Source organism: Malus domestica, chromosome 01, assembly GCF_042453785.1.
Source record: "Malus domestica chromosome 01, GDT2T_hap1".
Taxonomy (NCBI): Eukaryota; Viridiplantae; Streptophyta; class Magnoliopsida; order Rosales; family Rosaceae; genus Malus; species Malus domestica.
The window spans coordinates 23,896,927-23,922,347 of NC_091661.1; the positions used below are offsets into that span (position 1 = coordinate 23,896,927).

At 39.7% G+C, this 25,421-nt stretch overlaps 1 protein-coding gene and 2 pseudogenes across 1 annotated transcript; all 3 read left to right on the top strand.

Annotated features, from left to right (window-relative positions):
• The first annotated feature begins 1,471 nt into the window (after positions 1-1,471).
• LOC103434163 (heat shock cognate 70 kDa protein-like) lies at positions 1,472-3,644 on the top strand. The gene is made up of 2 exons (XM_070818862.1): positions 1,472-1,831; positions 2,158-3,644. The coding sequence occupies exons 1-2, from the start codon at positions 1,498-1,500 to the stop codon at positions 3,522-3,524; spliced, it is 1,701 nt and encodes a 566-aa protein (XP_070674963.1). The 5' UTR covers positions 1,472-1,497; the 3' UTR covers positions 3,525-3,644.
• A 2,042-nt stretch (positions 3,645-5,686) lies between these two features.
• On the top strand, positions 5,687-7,205 carry LOC114819259 (heat shock cognate 70 kDa protein-like; annotated as a pseudogene).
• A 2,466-nt stretch (positions 7,206-9,671) lies between these two features.
• On the top strand, positions 9,672-15,817 carry LOC103435777 (heat shock cognate 70 kDa protein-like; annotated as a pseudogene).
• The last annotated feature ends 9,604 nt before the right edge of the window (positions 15,818-25,421 follow it).

Sequence of the window (25,421 nt, forward strand, 5' to 3'; positions counted from 1 at the left end):
AATCAACATATAACTCTTCAATTAACCAAAAACTATGGCATCGGCCTTCAATTACACTTCAATTCAAACGAAATTTCAGAAAAAAGAACACTAAACTCTTTTAGGGTTTCCAAGGCAAAGAACAAATGCCCAGAGACAAAGCCCAGAAGCAATATCACCTTCTTACCAGTCGAAGCAGCGGAAACGATGAACCAATACCATTGCGCAAGCAAGAACAGCTCTGGATACCATCTTAACAGTAGAGATGAATTCCATAGAAATCAAGAAATACACTGAAGAAGAAACTTAGAGGAGAAGTCGAAAGAATTACAATATATTTCTCTAACTGTTTTAGGTATTACAACATCTTACCAAAATAAAGGAAAGGAAAATGTATTTATACTATTATATCTAGTAAGCCATATGTGCACATGTTTTGCACGTGGAGTGGTAATGACACAGCCTATATTCTTATCCAATAGAATCAATAGTCTGGAATCCACCAAATTTGAGAGAAATCCTAAAAGTTGTGTTTGATTAATTGATTGAAAGATGATCACAATGGAAGCAGCTAATGGCTTAAATAATCTACGTACAACTCCTAGGACAACTCAAAGTCTTAGATAATTAAACAAAAGTCAAACGACCTTATTTAGACGGCAAATGACAAGTTCAATTTTTTATTACAGAACTTAAAACACAATTTTGAACTGCAATGTTCTTTTCTTTCCAAAAAGGTATCATGTGCCCAAATTGGAGCTCAGATGCCAAAACTGCAAATTCCGCTACGTCTCTTTGTCTTCTGTCAGTCCATTTTCTCTTCAATCCACTCGACCATTTGTTCTACATCATAAAGTTATAAGGTAGTAAAGAAAGAAAGAAGGTAAAGGTTGTAAGAGTAATGCTACACTTACATATTTGTACCATATTTCTAATAAAGGAAGGGGTCACTTATCTATTAGAGAAATGATACAAATATAGTATGAAAAATATGATAAGAGTAAAATCTTTTAGATAGTAAAGGTAGTAAAGTTGGAAAGGCATTGCACGCCAAAAGGTTTCAAAATTTGTGCTTTGGTTGATATACTTTAATTTGGAGAGATTTTTTAATGTGCTTGTAATACGGGATGGTACATTACATGTCATTATATATGTGGAGACACTTGAAAAATAAATTTATCTCCATATATATGATGACATGTAGTGTATCACCCTGCATTTCGGGTACACTGAAATATTTCCCATTAATTTGGCATAAACAGCCAACAGAAAATAAAATTTGGGGACGTATTGGATTCCAAGGTTTTTTGCACAAGAAGTTAGACAAGCAAAACATAAATGATTGTTCGTTCCCAAGCATAACATAAATGAAGAAGATTACTTAATGAAGAAGATTCCAACTTACTATACGTTGCAACTTTATATTTGGAACTTAATGAACCAAAAGTGTCCAAAAGAAAAAAGGATAATGAACCAAAAAGTGTCCAAAAGAAAAAGAATGACCTCTCAGACCGCCCTATGTTCCCCATAATATCTTCTACTTTCAAGCACATATATTATCTTGATCTTCTTACTCTGCTGCCATTCAGTTCTCTTCTTAGTACTGTTCTTCTTCCAGTTTCTCAGCTTAGAATGGCGGGAAAAGACAAAGCTGCAGGTCATGCAATCGGGATCGACCTGGGGACAACCTACTCGTGTGTGGCGGTGTGGCAGTATGATCATGTAGAAATCATAGTGAACGATCAGGGCAACAGGACCACTCCATCTTATGTTGCATTCACAAATACTGAGCGATTGATAGGTGATGGTGCATTCAACCAGGTCATAAAAAACCCAACCAACACCATCTTCGGTACGTTCATCTCTTCCTGTATGTATCCATCTACATATATACCATTTTCCCATTAATTTATTTCTCAAATTAGTTTTTCTTTTTCTCTGAATATTTATAACAGTATTTGAAGTTATAAAATGTGGGGTGTTGATGATAAGTTATAATTTAGATTATGATTTTGATGATAATTAAAAAGGTGTAGTACATTTACAGTAGAGTGAAAGAATTTGGGATAGTTACGACACCGTTTGTTTAACAATATGCTTTTATTTCAATCATATGACCTATTTCTTTGTTAGTTTTGGTTGTTGGGTTGTGTTTCTAATTCTGTCCTCAATTTGCAGACGCGAAAAGGATGATCGGTAGGAGGTTCACAGATGAATGTGTTCAAAACGATATAAAGCATTGGCCTTTTAAGGTCATTGGGGGTCCTTCCGACAAGCCAATGATTGTCGTCACATACAAGGGTGTAGAGAAACAATTTGCTGCTGAAGAAATCTCATCTATGATTCTTGTGAAAATGCGGGAGATTGCTGAGGCCTACCTTGGTTCAACTGTGAAAAATTCAGTTATCACAGTCCCTGCTTACTTTAATGACTCGCAGCGACAGGCTACGAAAAAGGCAGGTGGTACTGCTGGCCTAAATGTGATGCGCATCATCAATGAGCCGACTGCTGCAGCCATTGCTTATGGGCTTGACAAGAAGGCCGGTTGGTATAGCAAGAGAAATGTGATGATATTTGATTTGGGCGGGGGAACTTTGGATGTTTCGCTACTTACCATAGCTGACAGTGTCTTTGAAGTGAAGGCCACCGCTGGAGACACTCATCTTGGAGGTGAAGACTTTGATAACAGAATGGTCAACCACTGTGCTGAGCAATTCAAGAGGAAGCATAACGTGGACATTGGTGGAAACTTCAAGGCTCTTAGGAGGTTAAAAAATGAATGTGAGAAGGCAAAGAGGAGGCTTTCATTTATGTCTGAGACTGACATTGACATTGATTGTCTGCATCAGGGTGTTGATTTTTGTTTAACTATTACCCGTGCTAAATTTGAGCAACTCAACATGGATTTCTTCGGCAAGTGCATGGGGCCTGTGAAGAATTGTCTGCAAGATGCTAAAATGGACATAAGCAGCGTACATGATGTTGTTCTTGCTGGTGGCTCTTCCAGAATTCCCAAGGTGCAGCAGCTTTTGCAGGAGGTTTTCAAGGGAAAGGAGCTTTGCAAGGGCATTAATCCGGATGAGGCGGTGGCCTACGGTGCCGCTGTTCAAGCTACTGTCTTGAGTGGTGACAATCTAACTGGAAAGCTTGGGGACTTCACACTGGTGGATGTCACCCCTCTCTCACTTGGGGTGGAGATTCGTGAAGAACATATCATGTCAGTTGTGATTCCAAGAAACACAAGAATACCGGTCAAAATAATCGAAATTTTTTTTACTACTGAGTATGACAACCAACGGAATGTTAGGTTTTCCATTTATGAGGGTGAGAGTAGAATGGCAAGAGATAATAACTATTTGGGAGAATTTGAACTCAATGACATTCCTCCAGCTCCCAGGCGTGTTCCTAAGTTTGATGTTTGCTTTGATATTGATGAAAATGGCATCCTGTATGTCTCTGCTGAGGACACATCCACCGGCCAAAAGAAGGGGCTCACGTTCAACTCGGACAGAAGAACTTGTGAAGGAATTGAGACATTGATTTAAAAGTCAGTTGACTGATGTAAGAAACATTAATTTCTCGCATGCTATAGACCGAAATATCTTGTATTAACCATATTTCCTATCTCATTGGGTTTGCTAATTAAATCCTAATCTTCACTCTTCGATCTAAAAGTTTTTATTACGGTCTTTAATTAGAACTGGTCTTTACTTGAATTATGGCTCACGCAGACATGAATAGAACTTTCGATTCCAGGGCAAACATAATTTCTTTGACGATGTTCTCTATTTACTCCATACACGCACTCACGTTGAGATCTGTTAATGCGTTATGTCTCATGATCATTCATCCTCCTGATTCTTACATATAAAACTGGATGAACCTTTAACAAAAAATGAACCAAAAAATCAAGACACTGATTGCATTCCGCTGGGGGATATCCAACTGCTAAAAATAAATGAATGTATATACATTTTTAAGCCTGCCTGCATTCTGATCGGTTGTTCTTCTTTGAGTTTTCACGCTGAGAAAGTCAAGAAGAAGAAGAATTCTCCAATCTTCCAAAGCTGCCTTATAAAGTCATCTAAGCAGAAGAATTCTCGGAGGAGTACTTTATTTAGCTACTGAGATCTGTGCTAGGTTTCTATGTGCAAGTCCACTTCCACTCTCAATACGTGCAACTAATTTGCCGTTCTGTTTTCCGTTCATAGCTCATTACATAGATAAATACTGAACTTAATTTAAATATAAAGTTGTAAAGTTATCTCAAAAAATGGTAGGAAAGGTAAAGTTAAAAAGTAGATTTGACTTAATCGTAACTGTTTAAATATGAAGGACTAGAGAATAGAGGAATTTGGAAGAAATAGAATCATACTCTGAGTTATAAAGTAGTAATGGTATTAAAGAAGGTAAAGTTATAAAGTAGTTATAATTTATGTTTTTTTTCTGGTAATCGTTATCGTTTGTGCTTTTATTTGCTGCACAATTTGGCATAAAAACAGGCACATAAAATAAATTTTGGAGACTTAGAGGGTGTAATCAAATTAGGATTTGTTTGCAATTTTAATGGACTTTAAAATTAGGATGTATTCAATTAAGATTTGGAAGAGGATTTAAAAAAGAGTTTGAAATTATGGTGTAATTAAATTAAAATTTGAAAAGATTTTAAAAAATACATGTAAATCCATGGGTAGTCAATCAAATTTTTTTTTTAAAGTCCACCTAAGTCTGGGTGTAGTGATAAATGCTAAAGATTTGCTAGGATTTCAATAAATGGAGGATTTTTATGGATTTGAAAGTGATGGTACAAATACAAATTACCATCAAGAATCCTATCCTCCCCCTCAGATTTCTTTTCACACATAAGAAAACTTGCCAACCTTATGGCTAGACATTTTCAAATCTTATGGCCATGATAAATATGGTTGAAAATTTTAATATGTATGAAAGTCATGATGATTTTATGAGTGGGAATGAAATCGCAACCCGAGGCTATGATTGATTTAATGTATAATGGTGAATAATTGTGATTTGGAATTCCAATGAATTTGGCTGGAATTTATGATATTTGTTTTGCTAATGATGAGTATGGTGAAAATTTTCTGATGTTGGTATCACCAGTGGGTGTGGCTAGAAAATTTGAGGAAAAATCATGGCAACGACTATGTATAGCCAATGATGGTAAGTGGTTTTACCAATGCTTGTGGTCATTATGCTAGTATTTATCTAGCCAATGGTAGATGTGGTTTGATAATTTAGTATTTATTTAGCCATTTCGGATTGCGGGTTGATGTTTAATACATATTTTGCCAATAGTATGGCTAGAATTTCTAATATTTATTTTGCCAATAAATGTTGATGGGAATCTAAGTATATGGGTGAGAATCATTGACACGCCCCGACCCTGATATTCCCCGAATACCCGGATAGACACGTACTGGCGGACACCCGAGGGTGACGAAAGCCATTAATTGATACAAAAACTAAGAATAAGAAATAAATACGGGTTATGAATTTAAATACAATGAATTAACAATTTAAGAACGTGTTTAGAGTATACAACTAAATCTAATCACTAAAAAGAATTAAGATAAAATTGAATGAATAAAGAAGTGGGTCATACATCGAGAGGATTCAAAGATGTTGCTGCGGAAGTGTCTTGACATGGGGATTAGGTGCCTTGATCCTAAGTCCTGAATGGGATACAAAGAGGTTAATTGGTAGGAGATTCAGTGATGCCACTGTTCAAAGTGATTTGAAGCTCTGGCCATTTAAAGTCACTGAAGGTCCTGGCGGCAAGCCCTTGATTGTGGTTACCCACGAGGGACAAGAGAAACAGTTCGCTGCCTAAGAAATTTCAGCCATGGTTCTATCTAAAATGCGGGAGATTGCTGACGCCTACCTCAACTCCACTGTGAAGAATGCAGTTATCACTGTCCCTGCTTACTTCAATGATTCACAGCGTCAGGCTACAAAAAATGCTGGCAACACCGCTGGCCTAAATGTGATGCGTATCATCAACGAACCAACTGCTGCAGCAATTGCTTATGGCATTGACAGGAAGGCTGGTTGGTATAGCAAGAGAAATGTGATGATATTTGATTTAGGCGGTGGTACTTTAGATGTTTCACTACTTACCATAGGTGATGGTGTGCTTGAAGTGAAGGCCACGGCTGGAGACACTCACCTTGGAGGAGAAGACTTTGATAACAAAATGGTGGACTTTTGTGTTGAGCAATTCAAGAAGAAGCATAATTTGGACGTGAGTAGAAACTCTAAAGCACTAAGGAGGTTAAGAGACGCATGTGAGAAAGCAAAGAGGAAGCTTTCATTTACTTCAGCCACTGACATTGAAATCGACAGTTTGTCTGAGAGTACTGATTTCTTTACAACTATTATACCCGTGCAAAATTTGAGCAACTGAATATGGATTTCTTTAACAAGTGTCTAGAGCCAGTCGAGAAGCGTTTGAAGGATTCCAATATGGAAGTAAGCAGTGTCCATGATGTTGTTCTTGCCGGTGGATCTTCTAGAATTCCCAAAGTGCAGCAACTGTTGCAGGATGTGTTCAAGGGGAAGCAGTTGTGCAAGAGTATCAATCCGGATGAGGCAATTGCGTATGGTGCCGCTGTTCAAGCTGCAGTCTTGAATGGGAAGGGAAATGAGAAGCTTCAAGACTTCACTCTCTTGGATGTCATGCCCCTGTCACTAGGGGTTGAGACTGTGGAAGACTATTGTGAGACATTCATGACTGTTGTGATTCCAAGAAACAGCAGGATTCCCATCAAGAGGAACACAACTATAGTTACTCGCTACAATGAAGTGACGATCAAGTTCCCCATTTATGAGGGTGAGAACACAAACACCAAAAATAATAATTCCTCCAGCTCCAAAGGGCACTGCTAAATTCGATGTTTGGTTCAGTATTGATGCCAACGGTATTCTAAGTGTCTCTGCTGAGGATAAGTCTACAGGCCAGAGGAAAGGGATTACAATCATGAATTATAAAGACGTAAGGAACTTTGAAGGAATTGAGGCAGTGAACTAATTAAGAAGCCTAGTCCTAGAACTGAATTAGGACATATATTATAAAATCAGCTTTACGTTTTAATTTTTGGAGGAGTTGTTTATCTTTATTGGAATATAAATGTTGGACAAAGTTTCAGTTGAAAACAAAGGAGTTGGTACTCAGGAGAAATATTCATGAACTAGTGAACTTTGGGCCCTTTTGATATCTTTATGCGAATCTTTGGGCCCTTTTGATATCTTTATGGAAACCAGTTCACATTCTTCATAAGAAAACATGCAATGCAAACGATTGCATAACATAAATACAGCTGCAAACAGTGTTATGAATTTTCACCGCTTCACCAACCAAATTGTAGTTGTTCTCCCATGGGTGGACTATCAGATGGATCGAGTCTGCACCCTGTCTTGTTGAGAATGAATCCTACATTGATAGAAAGAGAGACCTTGCATGTGCTTTTAAGGAGTTGGGTTACTTTCCATGTTGCCAAGTAGTTTTATGGTAGAACCCCAACTTTTTCACGTCTCACCCCAGTGCAACATACAGTTTCCGCTTGGGACGCCTGAAGGCCCACTTCCACTTCCCAAGCAAATGTCCCACCAACAAACTCCAATGTTCTCCACCACCAAACCCCCCCTTTCGGAACACCATTTGTCCAAAAGAAAGGGATTACAATCAACAGTGACAGAAGAACTTTAGGAATTGAGAAGATGAGGAAAGAAATGATAATTTGTGGCATACAAAGGCTGAAAATAACACATACATTATTGTAGATGCAAATTTCCGTCGTCTTCTCCTTGGACGAAAATGCATCTGCAAAATGATAACACCTAAGATTAAGGCCAAAAGTCTCACACGCCCACGATGAATGAGGGGGCTTTGGCCGAAGAATCTCTAATGCTAAAGTTAGAATTTGAGATAAAATATATTTGAGAATTTTTGGGAGAGAATGAACCCAGGATTTTAGTGGAGATATGGGGCTATATATAGGGGTGTGGCCAGCCCTACTTGGAGAAATAGGGACCGACCACTTAAGGTGGTATTTGGAATGTAATTGGCAATTAATCGATCAATTAGGCAATTAATCAATCAACTAATTTGCTAATTAATCTCAATTTGAAAAGAATAATTGGAAGTTACCTTGTGGGAATGATTTGATGAGGATTGATGGGAGGGTTTTGAATAAATACCATTTTGATCAACTTTGACCTTAATTGAGCCGTTATTGTCCGTTGTATGTGCGTGGGAATTTGCGTATGCCTCAAATGTAATTTTGTCCTTTTTATTTAAAAGTCCATGTGTCACCTTCATAATTTTATTGATTATTTTTTGCTACACAATTATGAAATCAATTTGATACTCTACATGTTTAGCTGTGAGTTCGGATGGTTTTGTTTATGCCAGGTGAGCCGGAGCCGGAGCCTCCAACGCGCTAACCCTGGTTGTGTTGCTTTGGGCTTATCGAAAAATTAGGGAGAAGCAAACAGTTTATAGGCACTCCGTTTGCTTGCTTGTCATGCATCATAACATCGTTTTGATATGCTGGTTGTTTTTGTTATGAAAGAAATCATGTGTTGAGTTCTGTGATCTTGCTACAGCTCAGTGCGCGAGACGGGTTTAATGAAAATTTTGACATAGATAAACAACTGATGTGTCATGTTTGCTCTGTTTCATGAAATTTCTTGACTCATTACAAGATTAGGATTCTTTTTCTTCTTTAGTACATTGGAAGTCAGACTCCATGATGTTTGTTGCAAGACAACAGAAATGGGTATGTTACTGTTCTGTAGGATCGATGATACTACTGTGAGAAGATTTAGCAACTGCTGATATTCCAATCGAAATCTTTGTAAAACAAAATGTCAATTTTATAAATTATGTTTCATAAATAAGAATTTAATGACTTTATTTTGTATCTACTTTTGAAAATTAAGTTTGTTCAAGCATCCAATCTGCTTTATTTGTACATATGAACATAATTCGTGGAGCTTGATCAAGCTTATTGTAAAAGCTCAAACAAATCGACGAAATAGATTAATTTTTCCGTTTGGCAATTGAATGAAGAAGATTACTTAACTAAATCCAAATCACTTTTTTTTTTAATTATCTAGTCTTATTAGATTTGGAACTTAATGAAGAAGATTACTTAATGAAGAAGGTTACAACTTACTGTTGCTTCTTTAATTTTGGAACCAAAAGTGTCCAAAAGAAAAAGACCAGTGAACCAAAGTGTCCAAAAGAAAAAGAATAACCTTTCGAACCGCTCTATGTTCCCCATAGGAGTAATGTTATTCATACCATATTTTTATACCACATTTCTATACTAACTTAGGTAGCATCTAATGTGGACAGCCACATCATTTGAAAAATTTACAAAACCCAAGTAAAGGAATAAGAAAGACTCCTTGTATACCACAATCATTATTTAATTAACTAGTTTTTCTTAATTATTAGTTTATTAAATAATAAATTAAATTTAAAAATCTGATTAATTCAAATGATGTGGCTGTCCACATCAAATGCCACTTAAGGTGGTATGAAAATGCGGTACAAAAACATGGTATGAATAGTATTACTCTCCCCATAATATCTTCTACTTCCAAGCACATATATTCTCTCTGTCTTCTTACTCTGCTACCATTCAGTTCTCTTCGTAGTACTATTCTTCTTCCAGTCTCTCAGCTTAGAATGGCGGGAAAAGACGAAGATGCAGGTCATGCAATCGGGATCGACCTGGGGACAACATACTCGTGTGTGGCGGTGTGGCAGTATGATCATGTAGAAATCATAGTGAACGATTAGGGCAACAGGATCACTCCATCTTATGTTGCTTTCACAAATTCTGAGCGATTGATAGGTGATGGAGCATTCAACAACAATAACAACAAAGCCTTTTCCCACTAAGTGGGGTCGGCTATATGAATCCTAGAACGCCATTGCGCTCGGTTTTGTGTCATGTCCTCCGTTAGATCCAAGTACTCTAAGTCTTTTCTTAGGGCTTTTCTTAGGGTCTCTTCCAAAGTTTTCCTAGGTCTTCCTCTACCCCTTCAGCCCCGAACCTCTGTTCCGTAGTCACATCTTCGAACCGGAGCGTCAGTAGGCCTTCTTTGCACATGTCCAAACCACCGTAACCGATTTTCTCTCATCTTTCCTTCAATTTCGGCTACTCCTACTTTACCTCGGATATCCTCATTCCCAATCGTATCCTTTCTCGTGTGCCCACACATCCCACGAAGCATCCTTATCTCCGCTACACCCATTTTGTGTACGTGTTGATGCTTCACTGCCCAACATTCTGTGCCATACAACATCGCTGGCCTTATTGCCGTCCTATAAAATTTTTCCTTGAGCTTCAGTGACCTACGACGGTCACACAACACGCCGGATGCACTCTTACACTTCATCCATCCAGCTTGTATTCTATGGTTGAGATCTCCATCTAATTCTCCGTTCTCTTGCAAGATAGATCCTAGGTAGCGAAAACGGTCGCTTTTTGTGATCTTCGCTAGATTGCTCCGGTCATTAGTGTGGATAAGTATATAAATGGATAGAGATAGGAAAGCAAACGCCAGATGTACGTGGTTCACCCATATTGGCTACGTCCATGGAATAGAGGAGTTCTCATTAATTGTGAAGGGTTTACACAAGTACATAGGTTCAAGCTCTCCTTTAGTGAGTACAAGTGAATGATTTAGTACAAATGACATTAGGAAATATTGTGGGAGAATGATCTCGTAATCACGAAACTTCTAAGTACCGGAGTGTGGTATCGTCTTGACTTGCCTTATCTGTCTCGTAGGTAGATGTGGCATCTTCTCTGGAAGTACTCTTCCTCCATCCAGGGGTGGTATCTTTAACTGGTGGAGATGCACAAGGTAATGTATCAATTTCACTTGAAGCTTACTTGTAGTTTCAGGCTTGGTCAAGCGCGATACAAACCATGTAGTAGGAGTCCCTCAAGTCGCCGAGCTAGGGGATCTGCTGAAAGAGGTGACAGACAAGGTAAGCAATCAGAGCTCCAAACAATCAGTCCCAGATCAGAACTTTGATTTCGAGTTCCGGCTGATTGTTCACATTCTCCCTATCTTGCAGGCAGCATGAAGGATAAAGAGAACAAAAATGAAAAGAGATGATATGGGATACTTTTGCTTTTGAAGAAGTAACTTTCCACAGGCTTATTCTTGAACTGGGCTGGAGGGTTTTCTGGTTTCCTCCAGAGTATAAGGCCGACTGAAGAATTTGAGGGTCAAAACAAGTCCATCAAATCTATAGTACGTTCGACCCTGCTGATATGGGATACTTTTGCTTTTGACAGAGTAGTGGATGTATCAACACGTGTGCTGTTACGCTTGTCTCCACATGCTTCCTTGTATCCTTCTCACTTGCCCTATCTGTTCCTCAGGCAGATGCGGTATCTTCCCTGGAAGCATAAGATGTTGAAGATGAGTACTCGAGAGCAATGCCAGGTAAGTAATCAAGTAAGGGGTTCCAGGCAGTCAGTTCCTGACTGGAAGCTTGATTCCAAGGGCTGACTGATTGCTCTCTTTCTCCTTGTCTTGCAGGTAAGAACAAGGCCAAAGGAAAAGACAGGGAAAAAGCATGATATGAGATACTCTTGCTTTTAACCCTGATGATATGAGATATTCTTGCTCTAGTATAGCTTGTTTGTAGAGGTATTATCGGGGGGAAATAAAGCTGAATATTTCGAAAGGCTTCTTTGGGAGTGCCCTCTCAGATATGAGGAAGGGTTGAGCATTTTTGCAGGTCTGCCTGTCTGTTGGGGATGGATGTCGACATATATAGGAGTCTCCCTAACAACAAGTAGTAATGCTATTCCTTTACCCTGCTTGGTCATAGCACGGTAGTGTGAGCTGCCAGCTTCACATGTTTTAACTCTGTCAGAGCACTTTGAAAAAGTGGTCTGTGGTATCTGGAAAGCTGATGTTGCGTGTGAAGATTACAGACAAGCTCTATCCAAGGAGATCCGGCTCTTGAAGTTGGGAAAGTGGTGCCTCTTCGGTTTTCGAACAAGTAATCCTGTCGGAGATCTGGCTCTCGAGATTCGGAGAACGATGCCTTTTCGATTTTTGAGAAAGCAATCCTGCTAGGGGTCTGGCTCTCGAGATTCAGAGAGCTGTGTCTCTTCGATTTTTGAGAAAGTAATCATGTTGGGAGTCTGGCTCTCGAGATTCGGAGGGCGGTGCCTCTTCGATTTTGGAGCAAGCAATCTTGTTGGGAGTGTTTTCTCAAATGTGAGAAAAGGTTGGGCATGTTTGCTAGTCTACCTTGCCACGAAGCACAGAGGTTGACACACAGGGACTTTCCAATTATCTAGCAGTGGTACTGTTCCTTTACCCTTGTGGGTAATAATATGGTAGCTAGACCTTCAAAATTTATGTGTCTAAACTTTGTTAGTGCTGTTTCTTTGCTATTCTTTTACCCTTCTTGGTCAGAGCGGTGTAGTGGGAGCTGCAAGCTTCACGTGTCTCAACTTTGTCAGAGAACTTTGGCAAAGTTATCTGTGGTACCCATGAGCTAATGTTGCGTGTGGGAAGTGGGTGATTGAACAGTAAGATTCATGTGCTTTCTACTTCACCAGAAATCTTCGACATAATGCCCATAATTTCCGCAAAGCTGAGTGTGCGTGTGACAGGTGCTGACAAGGCTGGAAAAGTAGGTGCCTCTTCGATTTCTGAGATTGGCCCTTGTGGTCTCTGAGCAGCCCAGCTTTTGAGAAAGCAAGCGCCTCTTCGATTTCTGAGATCGGCCTTCGTGGTCTTTGAGCAGCCCAACTTTTGAGAAAGCAAACGTCTCGTGGTCTCTGAGCAGCCCAGCTTTTGAGAAAGCAAACGCCTCTTCGATTTCTGAAGCTCCGTCGAGTGCAAATTTTTATAGAGGCTGGCATTAAGTTCCAAAGCACACTTGAATCTCCACCAGTAGAAGCTCCATTCTTGCACTTCTAAGATCTTGATTTGTCCGACCTCTTCTCTCTTCAACACCTTTGAAAATGTCTGGCCCCTCCGACTGTCGTTTTGACTTGAACCTTGTTGAAGAGGCAGCCACGCCTTCTCCAGACAACATATGGCGCCCATCCTTCGTCTCCCCTACTGGTCTTCTTACCGTTGGGGATTCCGTGATGAAGAATGATATGACCGCTGCGGTAGTGGCCAGGAACCTTCTCACTCCCAAAGATAACAGACTACTTTCCAAACGGTCTAATGAGTTGGCTGTTAAGGATTCTCTGGCTCTCAGTGTTTAGTGTGCAGGTTCTGTGTCTAACATGGCCCAACGCCTATTTGCTCGAACCCGCCAAGTTGAATCATTGGCGGCTGAAGTGATGAGTCTCAAACAGGAGATTAGAGGGCTCAAGCATGAGAATAAACAGTTGCACCGGCTCGCACATGACTATGCTACAAACATGAAGAGGAAGCTTGACCAGATGAAGGAATATGATGGTCAGGTTTTACTTGATCATCAGAGATTTGTGGGTTTGTTCCAAAGACATTTATTGCCTTCGTCTTCTGGGGCTGTACCGCGTGATGAAGCTCCAAATGATCAACATCTGATGCCTCCTCCTTCTAGGGTTCTGTCCAGTATTGAGGCTCCAAATGATCCCCTTCCAGTGCCTGCTCTTTCTGGGGCTCTACCGACTGCTGAGACTTCTCCTAAGCAACCTTTGTGAAGGCTCTCTCTTGTTTGTTTATTTTGACTCATGTATATGTACATATTTGTGACTTATCGGGGATATCAATAAATAGTTTTCCTTCATTTCAACGTATTGTGTTAAATACACCAAAGCCTTCTTCGCTAAGTTCTCTGAATTTTCTTTTGTTGAAGCTTGTATGTTGAAGCTTTGTGAGTGGAGCATGTAGGTTGAGGTAGTATTCCCTTAATTTCCCGAGTGAGGAAAACTTCTCGGTTGGAGACGTCATGGAGCATTCAACCAGGTCATACAAAACCCAACCAACACCATCTTCGGTATGTTCATCTCTTCCTGTATGTATCCATCTACATATATACCATTTTCCCATTAATTTATTTCTCAAATTAGTTTTTCTTTTTATCTGAATATTTATAATAGTATTTGAAGTTATAAAATGTGGGGTGTTGATGATAAGTTATAATTTAGGTTATGATAATGATGATATTTAAAAAGGTGTAGTACATATGACCTATTTAGGTTATGACCTAAACCCTAGACTGAAAGAATTTGGGATAGTTATGACACCGTTTGTTTAACAATATGCTTTTATTTCAATCATATGACCTATTTCTTTGTTAGTTTTGGTTATTGGGTTGTGTTTCTAATTCTGTCCTCAATTTGCAGACGCGAAAAGGATAATCGGTAGGAGGTTCACAGATGAATGTTTTCAAAACGATATAAAGCATTGGCCTTTTAAGGTCATTGGAGGTCCTTCTGACAAGCCAATGATTGTCGTAACATACAAGGGTGTAGAGAAACAATTTGCTGCTTAAGAGATCTCATCTATGATTCTTGTGAAAATGCGGGAGATTGCTGAGGCCTACCTTGGTTCAACTGTGAAAAATTCAGTTACCACAGTCCCTGCTTACTTTAACGATTCACAGCGACAGGCTACGAAAAGGGCAGGTGCTGCTGCTGGCCTAAATGTGATGCGCATCATCAATGAGCCGACTGCCGCAGCCATTGCTTATGGGCTTGACAAGAAGGCCGGTTGGTATAGCAAGAGAAATGTGATGATATTTTATTTGGGCAGGGGAACTTTGGATGTTTCGCTACTTACCATAGCTGACAGTGTCTTTGAAGTGAAGGCCACCGCTGGAGACACTCATCTTGGAGGTGAAGACTTTGATAACAGAATGGTCAACCACTGTGCTGAGCAATTCAAGAGGAAGCATAACGTGGACGTTGGTGGAAACTTCAAGGCTCTTAGGAGGTTAAAAAATGCATGCGAGAAGGCAAAGAGGAGGCTTTCATTTATGTCTGAGACTGACATTGACATTGATTGTTTGCATCAGGGTGTTGATTTTTGTTTAACTATTACCCGTGTTAAATTTGAACAACTCAACATGGATTTCTTCGGCAAGTGCATGGAGCCTGTGAAGAAGTGTCTGGAAGATGCAAACATGGACATAAGCAGCGTCCATGATGTTGTTCTTGCTGGTGGCTCTTCTAGAATTCCCAAGGTGCAGCAGCTTTTGCAGGAGGTTTTCAAGGGAAAGGAGCTTTGCAAGGGCATCAATCCGGATGAGGCAGTGGCCTATGGTGCCGCTGTTCAAGCTACTGTCTTGAGTGGTGGCAATCTAACTGGAAAGCTTGGGGATTTCGCACTGGTGGATGTCACCCCTCTCTCACTTGGGGTGAGGGTGAGGGAGGTTGCTTGTGAAGAACGTATCATGTCAGTTGTGATTCCAAGAAAGACTAGAATACCGGTCAAAATAATCGAAAAAGGTTTTACTACTCGGTATGACAACCAACGGAATGTTAGGTGTGCCATTTATGAGGGTGAGAGTAGAATGGCAAGAGATAATAACTATTTGGGAGAATTTACACTCAATGACATTCCTCCAGCTCCCAGGCATGTTCCTAACTTTGATGTTTGCTTTGATATTGCTGAAAATGGCATCCTGTATGTCTCTGCTGAGGACACGTCCACGGGCCAAAAGAAGGGACTCACGTTCAACTCGGACAGAAGAACTTGTGAAGGAATTGAGACATTGATTTAAAAGTCAGTTGACTGATGTAAGAAACATTAATTTCTGGCATGCTATAGACCGAAATATCTTGTATTAACCATATTTCCTATCTCACTGGGTTTGCTTAAGTCCTAATCTTGACTCTTCAATCTAAATTTTTTTATTACTGTCTTTAATTAGGACTGGTCTTTTCTTGAATTATGGCTCACGCAGACATGAATAGAACATTGGATTCCAGGGGAAACATAATTTGACAAAGAAAGACAAAGTGGAGAAGCTCGTCCTCTTCATGCATATGACACTGCTATACTGACTTGGGTTTATATAAAACCTAAGACACTGATTGACGAAGAAATGAAAACATACATCAATTAGACGACACCATTTACTAAGGAAATGCACTGATCTGTGTAGAGTAATTCTATTCAATTTGAAAAGGACCATACACAATGTACTGCCACTTTGTATAAGATGGCACCAATTGAATAACATTTACCGTATGATAAAAACGGTTAAGAATTTTTCATTCAAACATTGAAGTAAATATTATAAAACATTGTAATATATAAATTCCAACAAGAGCTTCTCACCCATCCTCCTGATTTCAACTTTGAAATTGCAGATTCATGCTATGTTGTTTGTGTAACATATGAACTAGTAAATATATATGTGACTAGGCATAAAACCACAGTTCTATCATTTCTCAGCTGGTAAAGCTTATTTTTCTGTCTACCAATTTTCCAAAGCTGCTTTAAAAAGTCATTGAATCAGAAGAATTCTCGGAGGAGTACGTAGCTACTGAGATCTGTGCTAGGTTTCAATGTGCAACACTGCAAGTCCACTTTCAGTATGTGTAACTAATATGCCGTTTTGTTTTCTGTTCAAATGTTCAGTACACAAGTAAATACCAAACTTTATATACTAGCTATTGTTTGTCGCAGTTTTGTAGAACTAAATAAAGTTGTAAAGTATTCTCAAATAAAAAAGAAGGTACAGTTTTAAGGTAGTAAAGGTAGTAAAGAAGGTAAAGTTGGAATTGTAGTGAAGATAAAATGACGTAGCACGAAGTTAAAGGAGTACAAGTGTAATTCTTTGAAAGATGATTACAATGGAAGCAGCTAATGACTTAAATAATCTGATTACAACTCCTAGGTCAACTCAAAGGTTTAATGTAATTAAATGAAAGCCAAACGACATTAATTAGATGACAAATGAAAAGTCCAATTTTTATTACAGAACTTAGAACGCAATTTTGAACTGTGGCGTTCTTTTCTTTCAAAAAACATATGGGCCCAAATTGGAGCTTAGACGCCAAAACTGCAAATTCCCGTTGCGTCCTTTTGTCTTTCGTTGATCCATTTCCTCTTCTTTCCACTTGGCCCATTGTTCTACATAATAAAGTTATAAGGTATTAAAGAAAGAAGGTACATGTAGTAAAGGGAGTAAGAGTAATGCTACACTTACCATATTTATACCAATAATTAAATAAATAAAATTAAAAAAAATATTAATTTAATTATTTCGGTTTGGTTCGGTTTGGCTCGGTTTCTAGACCACCAAAACCGAACCGAACCAAAAGAGTTCGGTTCGATTCGGTTTTTTGAATTCGGTTCGGGTTTTTTGTTCGGTTCAGTTTTTTCGGTTTCGGTTTGGTTCGGTTTTTGGTTTTTTTTTATTTTCGATTTTTTGAACCCACCCCTACTAGTAGTATTTCAGTGAGGGAGAAGACCTGTTTGGATAGCATGATAGCATATGTTTAGAAAACAGGATAAAGGCTGGTCGATATGTTTGGTTCTTAACATAGTGAAAGTGTAACAAAGAATTAAAGGGACAGATGTGCTGACTTTATTGGCCCATGTCATTTGGTCAGTAAATTGGGTACTTCCCAGTGACTACTCAAGTATTATATTTTCCCCACTATTTTTTTTTTCTCTTCTAACCCCATCTTTTTTTGTTGTTTGTTAACCCATTTCTCTTTTTTATGTATTTATCATTCTTGTATGTATTTTTTTCCTCTTTTTAAGACTCCTAGCTTATTTATTTTAAACTTTCACATTATCTATAAATATTGCATTAATTTTTTTAAATTAATGTAAATATTGTTCAATGCTTATTTTATGATAAAAGAAATTCATTTAAATCCATCTAGATTTCTGCCTAAATCTTGCCTAGGCGCCTAGCTGCTAGGCTCCAGTACGCTGCCTAACTAGTGCCTAACGTTTTTAAGAATCTAATCCTAACCAATTTAAGCTTGTTACATGGCTTTGATATTATCGCTTACAACCGCATTGGTGAAGAGACTGTTTTCTGTTGTGAATATTGATTCAAAACTTTGCACTCTTCAATGTGAAAGCAACCGCTTCGATTGAACCTTACACTCTTTTGAATTTCGCCCCTCCCCTCGGCAAATCCTGGCTTCGCCACTGACCACCATGGTTGTCCTCCTTCTTCCCTTCTCACGAAACAGTGACACTGTCACTATTCAAAGTGTGCTCCGGCGAACCCCAACATAGATAAGTTTCAAAACTACTCTAAAACTTCCCTTTGTGGTCCTCTTAAGTCATTTCTGATCATGTGTGTGGGTTTTGGACGTGAAAACTACGAAGAAACATGTTGGGGAGACTTCCCTAGATTCCAGCTAAGAACCTGTCACTTTCGAGCCAATTTACAGCCAAGCCACAATAAGTTGACCGGCGTGCAAGGTATCAATCTCTTCGTCTCTCTAATTACTACAACTTTCCTTTTTGAATCACCTAATTTCGTTGAGTATTGAAGAAGTTATATCCATTTTAATCTTACCCAGTTTCCGACGACCTCTGAGGCTTTCGAGGTCCTTTTTTCGGCTAAACCACGGTGAGTTAGATGTCATGTGAGGTACCATTATCTTCGTCTCATCGAGAAATATGATTTTCATTTTTGAATCACTCGATTTCGTTGAGTATTAACAAGGTTATGAACGTTTAAAGTTTGTCCAATTTTACGGCCAAAATCGGGCCTTCTTCTTCTTGAGGTCTAGCGACCCACCAAACTCAGGCCCTTTGGGCCGTAACCAACATCTGGCCTTGGCCCACTAAAACCTCAAACCCAAATCTTTTTAAGTCTAGGCCTTGGGCCGGATTACCCAAGCCTAACCCAATTATTTTATCTTTATTTATTTCTTTCTTTTAAAAAAAAAAAACCCAAAGGCCCTTAGGCCATTCGAATAGGGCCTTCGGCCCGTGAACTTAAAAAGCCCTTTAAGGCCAGCCCTTTTGGGCAACCTTGAAACGTTTGGGCTTTGGAACCCAAACCAACTTCTTTAGGCTTTGACCCAAAACCCCTTTAAGCCCTAACCCATTAACTTAACATTTAACCCTAGCCCAAGTCCTTACTAAACCCTTTAACATTTCAAACCCTAAAATCTAACCGGCCCATACCCTTTATGAGGAATATTTTGTTAGGAAATATTCCATTAGGGAATATTTCGTCTGAGAATATTCTTGTGTTGACTTTTCGGAAATTGAACCAGAACCTTTCTTAGGGTAATTCGACATCTTGAATCCATTTTTGATGTCCGTTTTCCCAAATTCAATCATTTGAGTAGAGTTTTATTAATTGGACCCTTTATGTACTTAGGTGCAATTAATAACGGCGGTTCTGTTATTCCTTTTGGCACGGCTTTGCACCAACGGTGTATGGTGAATGGACCCCTTTCAAAAATGCATGTTTTAATAGTAGAAATGCATACATAAAAAAAACATGATTTAATGATTATGTTTTATGAAACGTTTTATGAGATAACATGCTTATTGAGGCTAGTTTGAATTATTACTATTTTTCCTATAATCCATGTTCTTTATAGGATATATGATGGATGATGATATAATATTTAGAACATGTTTCGAACACTTCTTTATAGTATAGATGATGGATGACTTTATACTATGAAGATGCTTTTCAAACGTAGATATGTTCAATGGTTTTGTACTTACCTAGTGGTCCATATTCCGTTACGGGGCGAAGGATAGATTCTGTCACTGGCGAAGTTACAGTGTTGGCATAGGGCCTGAATGAAATTTTCCTCTGGCAAATTGGCACAAGGACGAAGAGCTAGCATGGGGCCTGAAGGTGATTTTCCTCTGGCAATTGGCACAGGGACGGGGAGCTGGCATGGGGCCTGGAGTGAGATTGGACATTCACTAGCGATTATATATATATGAGATGTGTTTTGAGACATTGCACGGCATGCTAGATTTCGAAAAACCTATTTTTATCATTGTTGATGCATAAAACTGGAAGTCTTGGAACAACGTAAATTCGACCGTGAATCTGCAAGAAATGTAAATAACACAAGATGTATCGTTGTTCACCCCAAAGTTTGGGCTACGTCCACACTGATTATGTATTTATCTGAGGGAGAGAGAGCCCTGAGAGTGAAAGCTTTGAGAGGGGGCCTAAGAATTGGCCTCCCCCAATTGTGAGGGTGATGAGTCATTTTATAGAATAAGGGCTCCTCACTTATTACATATTTGCCCCTTCCTTTATTACATAATTACATTTGAGTCCCCCGAGTATTTGTAAGAGATCTAAATACGAAGGCCCTAAATATGGTATAAACAGTAGTCCCCCAAGTCTTCAGTCAAGAGAGTCTTTTGGCTGGAGACTTGAAATTCAGTCCATGTGTGGGCCGAAGTAACTAGATGTTGTCTTGAACTGATGCTCGATATGAGGCAGTGCTCAATCTGAAATGATGCTTAACTAGAAGAAGCACACACTACGAGGTTGCTCAGCTCGTGGCTTATGTTGCCTTGGTTGGCTCGGTTTTGTGGCGTTTAAAAGTGAGGGAGTCCCTTTTATAAAATAAGGGCTCACTTCTTAATACATGAATGATGGGCTAGAGTTGATGCTTGCGGCAAAGCGGTTACTCAGTAGGCGGTGATGCTCTCTAATAGTGGTGAGGGGATCCCTTTTGTGAGAGGGCCAGGCCTGGGTTGGTTCCAGTAAGGTATCTCGGCCTGACGTTCGATCTTCAACTTGTTTACTTCTTCAAGGAACTGTAGGACAAGGGGGTCATGAGTGGAGTTATGTACCACCAGAATTTTCTTTCGTAAGTCTCCATCGCCTCTTGGAAGTAGGAAAGTTTGAGCATGGGCGTGTGGTTTTTTCTTGGACTCGCTGTACTGACTTTTAGGGTGAGTCTGTCGAAATACCTCAGAGTCCCCCATACCTTCATGTTCCTCTGGGACCTATCATTCCTTCCCTAGATTGGCAACTGGCCTGGGTCGTGGGAGGGGACCAAGTCTTTCAGAAACCCTTGGGTCATTGATCTTCGAGCATATGTGGAGGGGATTCTCTCGACGTTGCTTTAGGAAGTCTCAGCAGTCATAATAAACGGTTTCGATCCTTCCAACCCTTCTGCAAAGAGGTGTCTTCCTCCATTTCTTCTACTTCGGGTCGAAGCATCTGGGTTGAGAGAAGTCTCATGTTGATTAATATTTTAATGATTAGCTCGCTCCTCATCAGAAATACCCATGTCGAAGGGAGGTGACCCTCCGTGTTGAGGGGCACCCAGATGATGGTTGATGTCCACAAGGGCAACGAGCTCGCGTGTTTGAGTACGCCTAGTTTCGTGGAGCGTCTCAAAGAGCTTCTCATACTGCTCCTGGAGGACCTCATTATTTATTGCTATCTTGTTGTTCTGAGCTTCTAGCTCATCGACTTTAGCTTGAAGAGCAACCCTCTTTCCTTCCTTCTTTTGTTGCTTTGCACTAGGTGCAAGAGGGGTGTCATTCTGTGTGTTGTGGCTTCCTTCGCTCCCCATGTTGGAAAGGGATGCTTGGTCAAAAGAAAGTGTACAAATGGTGGAAACCAGCTTGGCAAAGCTGAAGAGGGTGGGAATAAGTGTCGTTCCCACAAACGGCGCCAAATGTTGATGCACAAAATCGGAGGTCTTGGAACAACATAAATCCGACCGTGAATCTGTGAGAAATGTAAATAACACAAGATGTATTGTGGTTCACCCCAAAGTTTGGGCTACGTCCACATTGATTATGTATTTATATGAGGGAGTGAGAGCTCTGAGAGTGAGAGCTTTGAGAGGGGGTGAGAGAGCCTAAGAATTGGCCTTCCCCAATTGTGAGGGTGATGAGTCATTTTATAGAATAAGGGCTCCTCACTTATTACATATTTGCCCCTTCCTTTATTACATAATTACATTTGAGTTCCCCGAGTATTTGTACGAGATCTAAATACGGAGGCCCTAAATATGGTATAAACAATCATGATATATGAGTTTTCATAAAACCTGGGGGGGTAGTATGTTGATAACTATTTCATTATATATATATATATATATATATATATATATATATATATCAACTTGGTCCACTCATATTTGTTTTGCGCCCCCTTCAGGACTTAGAATCGAGGTGTACGATCTCGGCATCAAGACATTTCCGCATCGGCATCTTCGAGTCCTTTTGATGTAGGACCCATTCCTTGTTCATTCAAGTTTATATTTTTTCATTTAACGTTCTAGATTAGATGTCTGTTCTGAACACGTTCCTTAAAGGCATATTCATTATTTTTATATTTATAAGTCCTATTTATTCCTTGTTTTCAACATTTGCATTTAATAAATGGCTTTCGTCACCCTCGGATGTTGGTTAGCACGTGCCTATTCTGGTATTTGGAGAATATTGAGATCGGAGCGTGTCACTTAAGATATTAGGTGCATGAGTAAAAACTCTTAACCATACATGCCCCTTGCAAGTATTATTTATTTTTTAACTCAGTTGATGCTGCAATTTCATCGAATTTTAGAAAGTGAGACAGCCAGTAGCTTTATTTGATTTGAGTTGTGTAATTAAAGGAGTTGCAATTGATAAGTTTAACCGTAGAAATTTGTTCTTTTTGTTTTCTCGGTTTCGCGCTTTGGCATGGACGAACCATTAACAAACAATTAACCAAAATATCGGTTGTTCTTCTTTAAGTTTTGTTAATGCACAAAATCAGGGGGACTTTGGTACAACAGAAAATGTTAAGTTTGTGACCTTCGCTAGATTGCTCTGGTCACTAGTATGGATAAGTATGTAAATGGATAGGGATAGGGAAGCAAACACAAGATGCACGTGGTTCACCCAGATTGGCTACGTCCACGAAGTAAAGGAGTTCTCATTAATTATGAAGGGTTTACACAAGTACATATGTTCAAGCTCTCCTTTAGTCTAGTGAATGATTTAGTACAAATGACATTAGGAAATATTGTGAGAGAATGATCTCTATTTATAGAGGAGAGTTTCTAGTTTCATTCTAACATTGACACATGTGGTGTTGTAATTGGCTTCTGGTGTTGACATGTGTCACGTTATGATTGGCTTCTGATGTCGACACATGTCGTGCTGTGATTGGCCTCCTAGTTTGAGGGAAACTCTTCTGGGTCCTTGACGGTATAACGTTGACCGGTGCTCAGTAGTTTCGGGATTGGTCAAGTATGGTACAAACAGTGCTCCCCTAAGTTCCCGAGTGAGGGAAGCTCCTCTGTTGGGGACTTGCAAGATCCAAGCCATTGAGTAATCACGAAACTTCTAAGTACCGAAATGTGGTATCATACGTAGATGCGGCATCTTCTCTGGAAATACTTTTCCTCCTTTCAGGGGTGGTATCTTTAACCGATGAAGATGCATAAGGTAATGTATCAATTTCACTTGAAGCGTACTTGTAGGTTCGGGCTTGGTCAAGTGCGATACAAAACCCTATAGTAGGAGTCCCCCAAGTCGTCGAGCTAGGAGATTTGCCGAAAGAGATAACAAACAAGGTAAGCAATCAGACTTCTAAGTAAGCAACCTAGATTGGAGGTTCGACTTCGGCTTCCGGTTGATTGTTCTCCTTCTCCTTGTGTCGTAAACAGCAACAAGAATAAGGAGAAGCAAATGGAGAAGAGATGATATGAGATACTTTTGCTTTTGAAGAAGTAACTTTCCACATGCTTATTCTTGAACTGGGCTAAAGGGTTTTCTAGTTTCCTCCAAAGTATAAGGCCGACTCAAGAATTTGAGGGTCAAAACAAGTCCATCAAATCAAGAGTGCGTTCGACCTTGATGATATAGGATACTTTTGCTGTTGATGAAGTAGTGGATGAATCGGCACGTGTTCTGTTGCGTTTATCTCCACATGCTTCCTTGTATCCTTCTCACTTGCCCTATCTATTCCTCAGGCAAATGTGGTATCTTTTCTGGAAGCATAAGATGTTGAAGATGAGTACTCGAGAGCAATGCCAGGTAAGTAATCACGCAAGGGGTTCTAGGCAGTCAGTTCCTAACTGGAAGCTTGATTCCAAGTGATGACTGATTGCTCTCTTTCTCTTTGTCTTGCAGGTAAGAACAATGGCAAAGGAAAAGACAGGGAAAAAATATGATATGGGATACTCTTGCTTTTAACCTTGATGATATGAGATACTCTTGCTCTGGTGTGGCTGGTTTGCATAGGTATTATTGGGGGGAAGAAAGCTGAGTATTTCGAGAGGCTTCGTTGGGAGTGCCCTCTCAGATATGAGGAAGGGTTGAGTATTTTTGCAGGTCTACCTGTCCGTGAAGGATGGATGTCGACATATATAAGAGTCTCCCTAACAACAAGTAGTAATGATATTCCTTTACCTTTCTTGGTCGTAGCAATGTAGTGGGAGCTGCAAGCTTCACGTGTTTTCACTTTGTCATAGCACTTTGAAAAAATGGTATGTGGTATCTAGAAAGCTGATGTTGCGTGTGAAGATTGCAGACAAGCTTTATCCAAGGAAATCTGGCTCTCGAAGTTCAAAGAGCAATGCCTCTTCGATTTTCGAACAAGCAATCCTATCCGGGATCTGATTCTCGAGATTTGGAGAACGGTGCCTCATCGATTTTTGAGAAAACAATCCTGTTGGAAGTCTGGCTCTTGAGATTCGGAGAGCAGTGCCTCTTTGATTTTTAAGAAAGTAATCCTGTTGGGAGTCTGGCTCTAAAGATTTGGAGGGTGGTGCCTCTTCGATTTTTGAGCAAGTAATAATGCTATTACTTTACCCTTCTTGGTCATAGCAATGTAGTGGGAGCTGCAAGCTTCACATGTTTTAACTTTGTCAGAGTGCTTTGAAAAAGTTGTATGTGGCATCTGGAAAGCTGATGTTGCGTGTGAAGATTGTAGACAAGCTTTATCCAAGGAAATCTGGCTCTCGAAGTTCGAATAGCGGTGCCTTTTCGATTTTCGAACAAGCAATCCTATCGGGGATCTAGCTCTCGAGATTCAAAAAACGGTGCCTCTTCGATTTTTGAGAAAGCAATCCTATTGGGAGTCTAACTCTTGAGATTCGGAGAGTAGTGTCTTTTCGATTTTTGAGAAAGTAATCCTATTGGGAATCTGGCTTTCGAGATTCGGAGAGTGGTGCCTCTTCGATTTTTGAGCAAGCAATCTTGTTAGGAGTGTTTTCTTGAATGTGAGTAAAGGTTAGGCATTCTTGCCAGTCTGCCTTACCGCGGAGCACGGAGGTTGACACACATTGGGACTTTCTAGTTATAAAGTAGTGGTGTTGTTCCTTTACCCTTATGGGTAATAGTAGGGTAGCTGGATCTTCAAAATTTATGTGTCTAAACTTTGTCAGAGATCTTTGGCAAAGTTATCTGTGATACCCGATGAGCTGATGTTACGTGTGGAAAGTGGTGCCTCTTCGAAATCTGAAGAATGGTGCCTCTTCGATTTTTGAACCAACGGCCTTGTTGCCCTTTCTTTT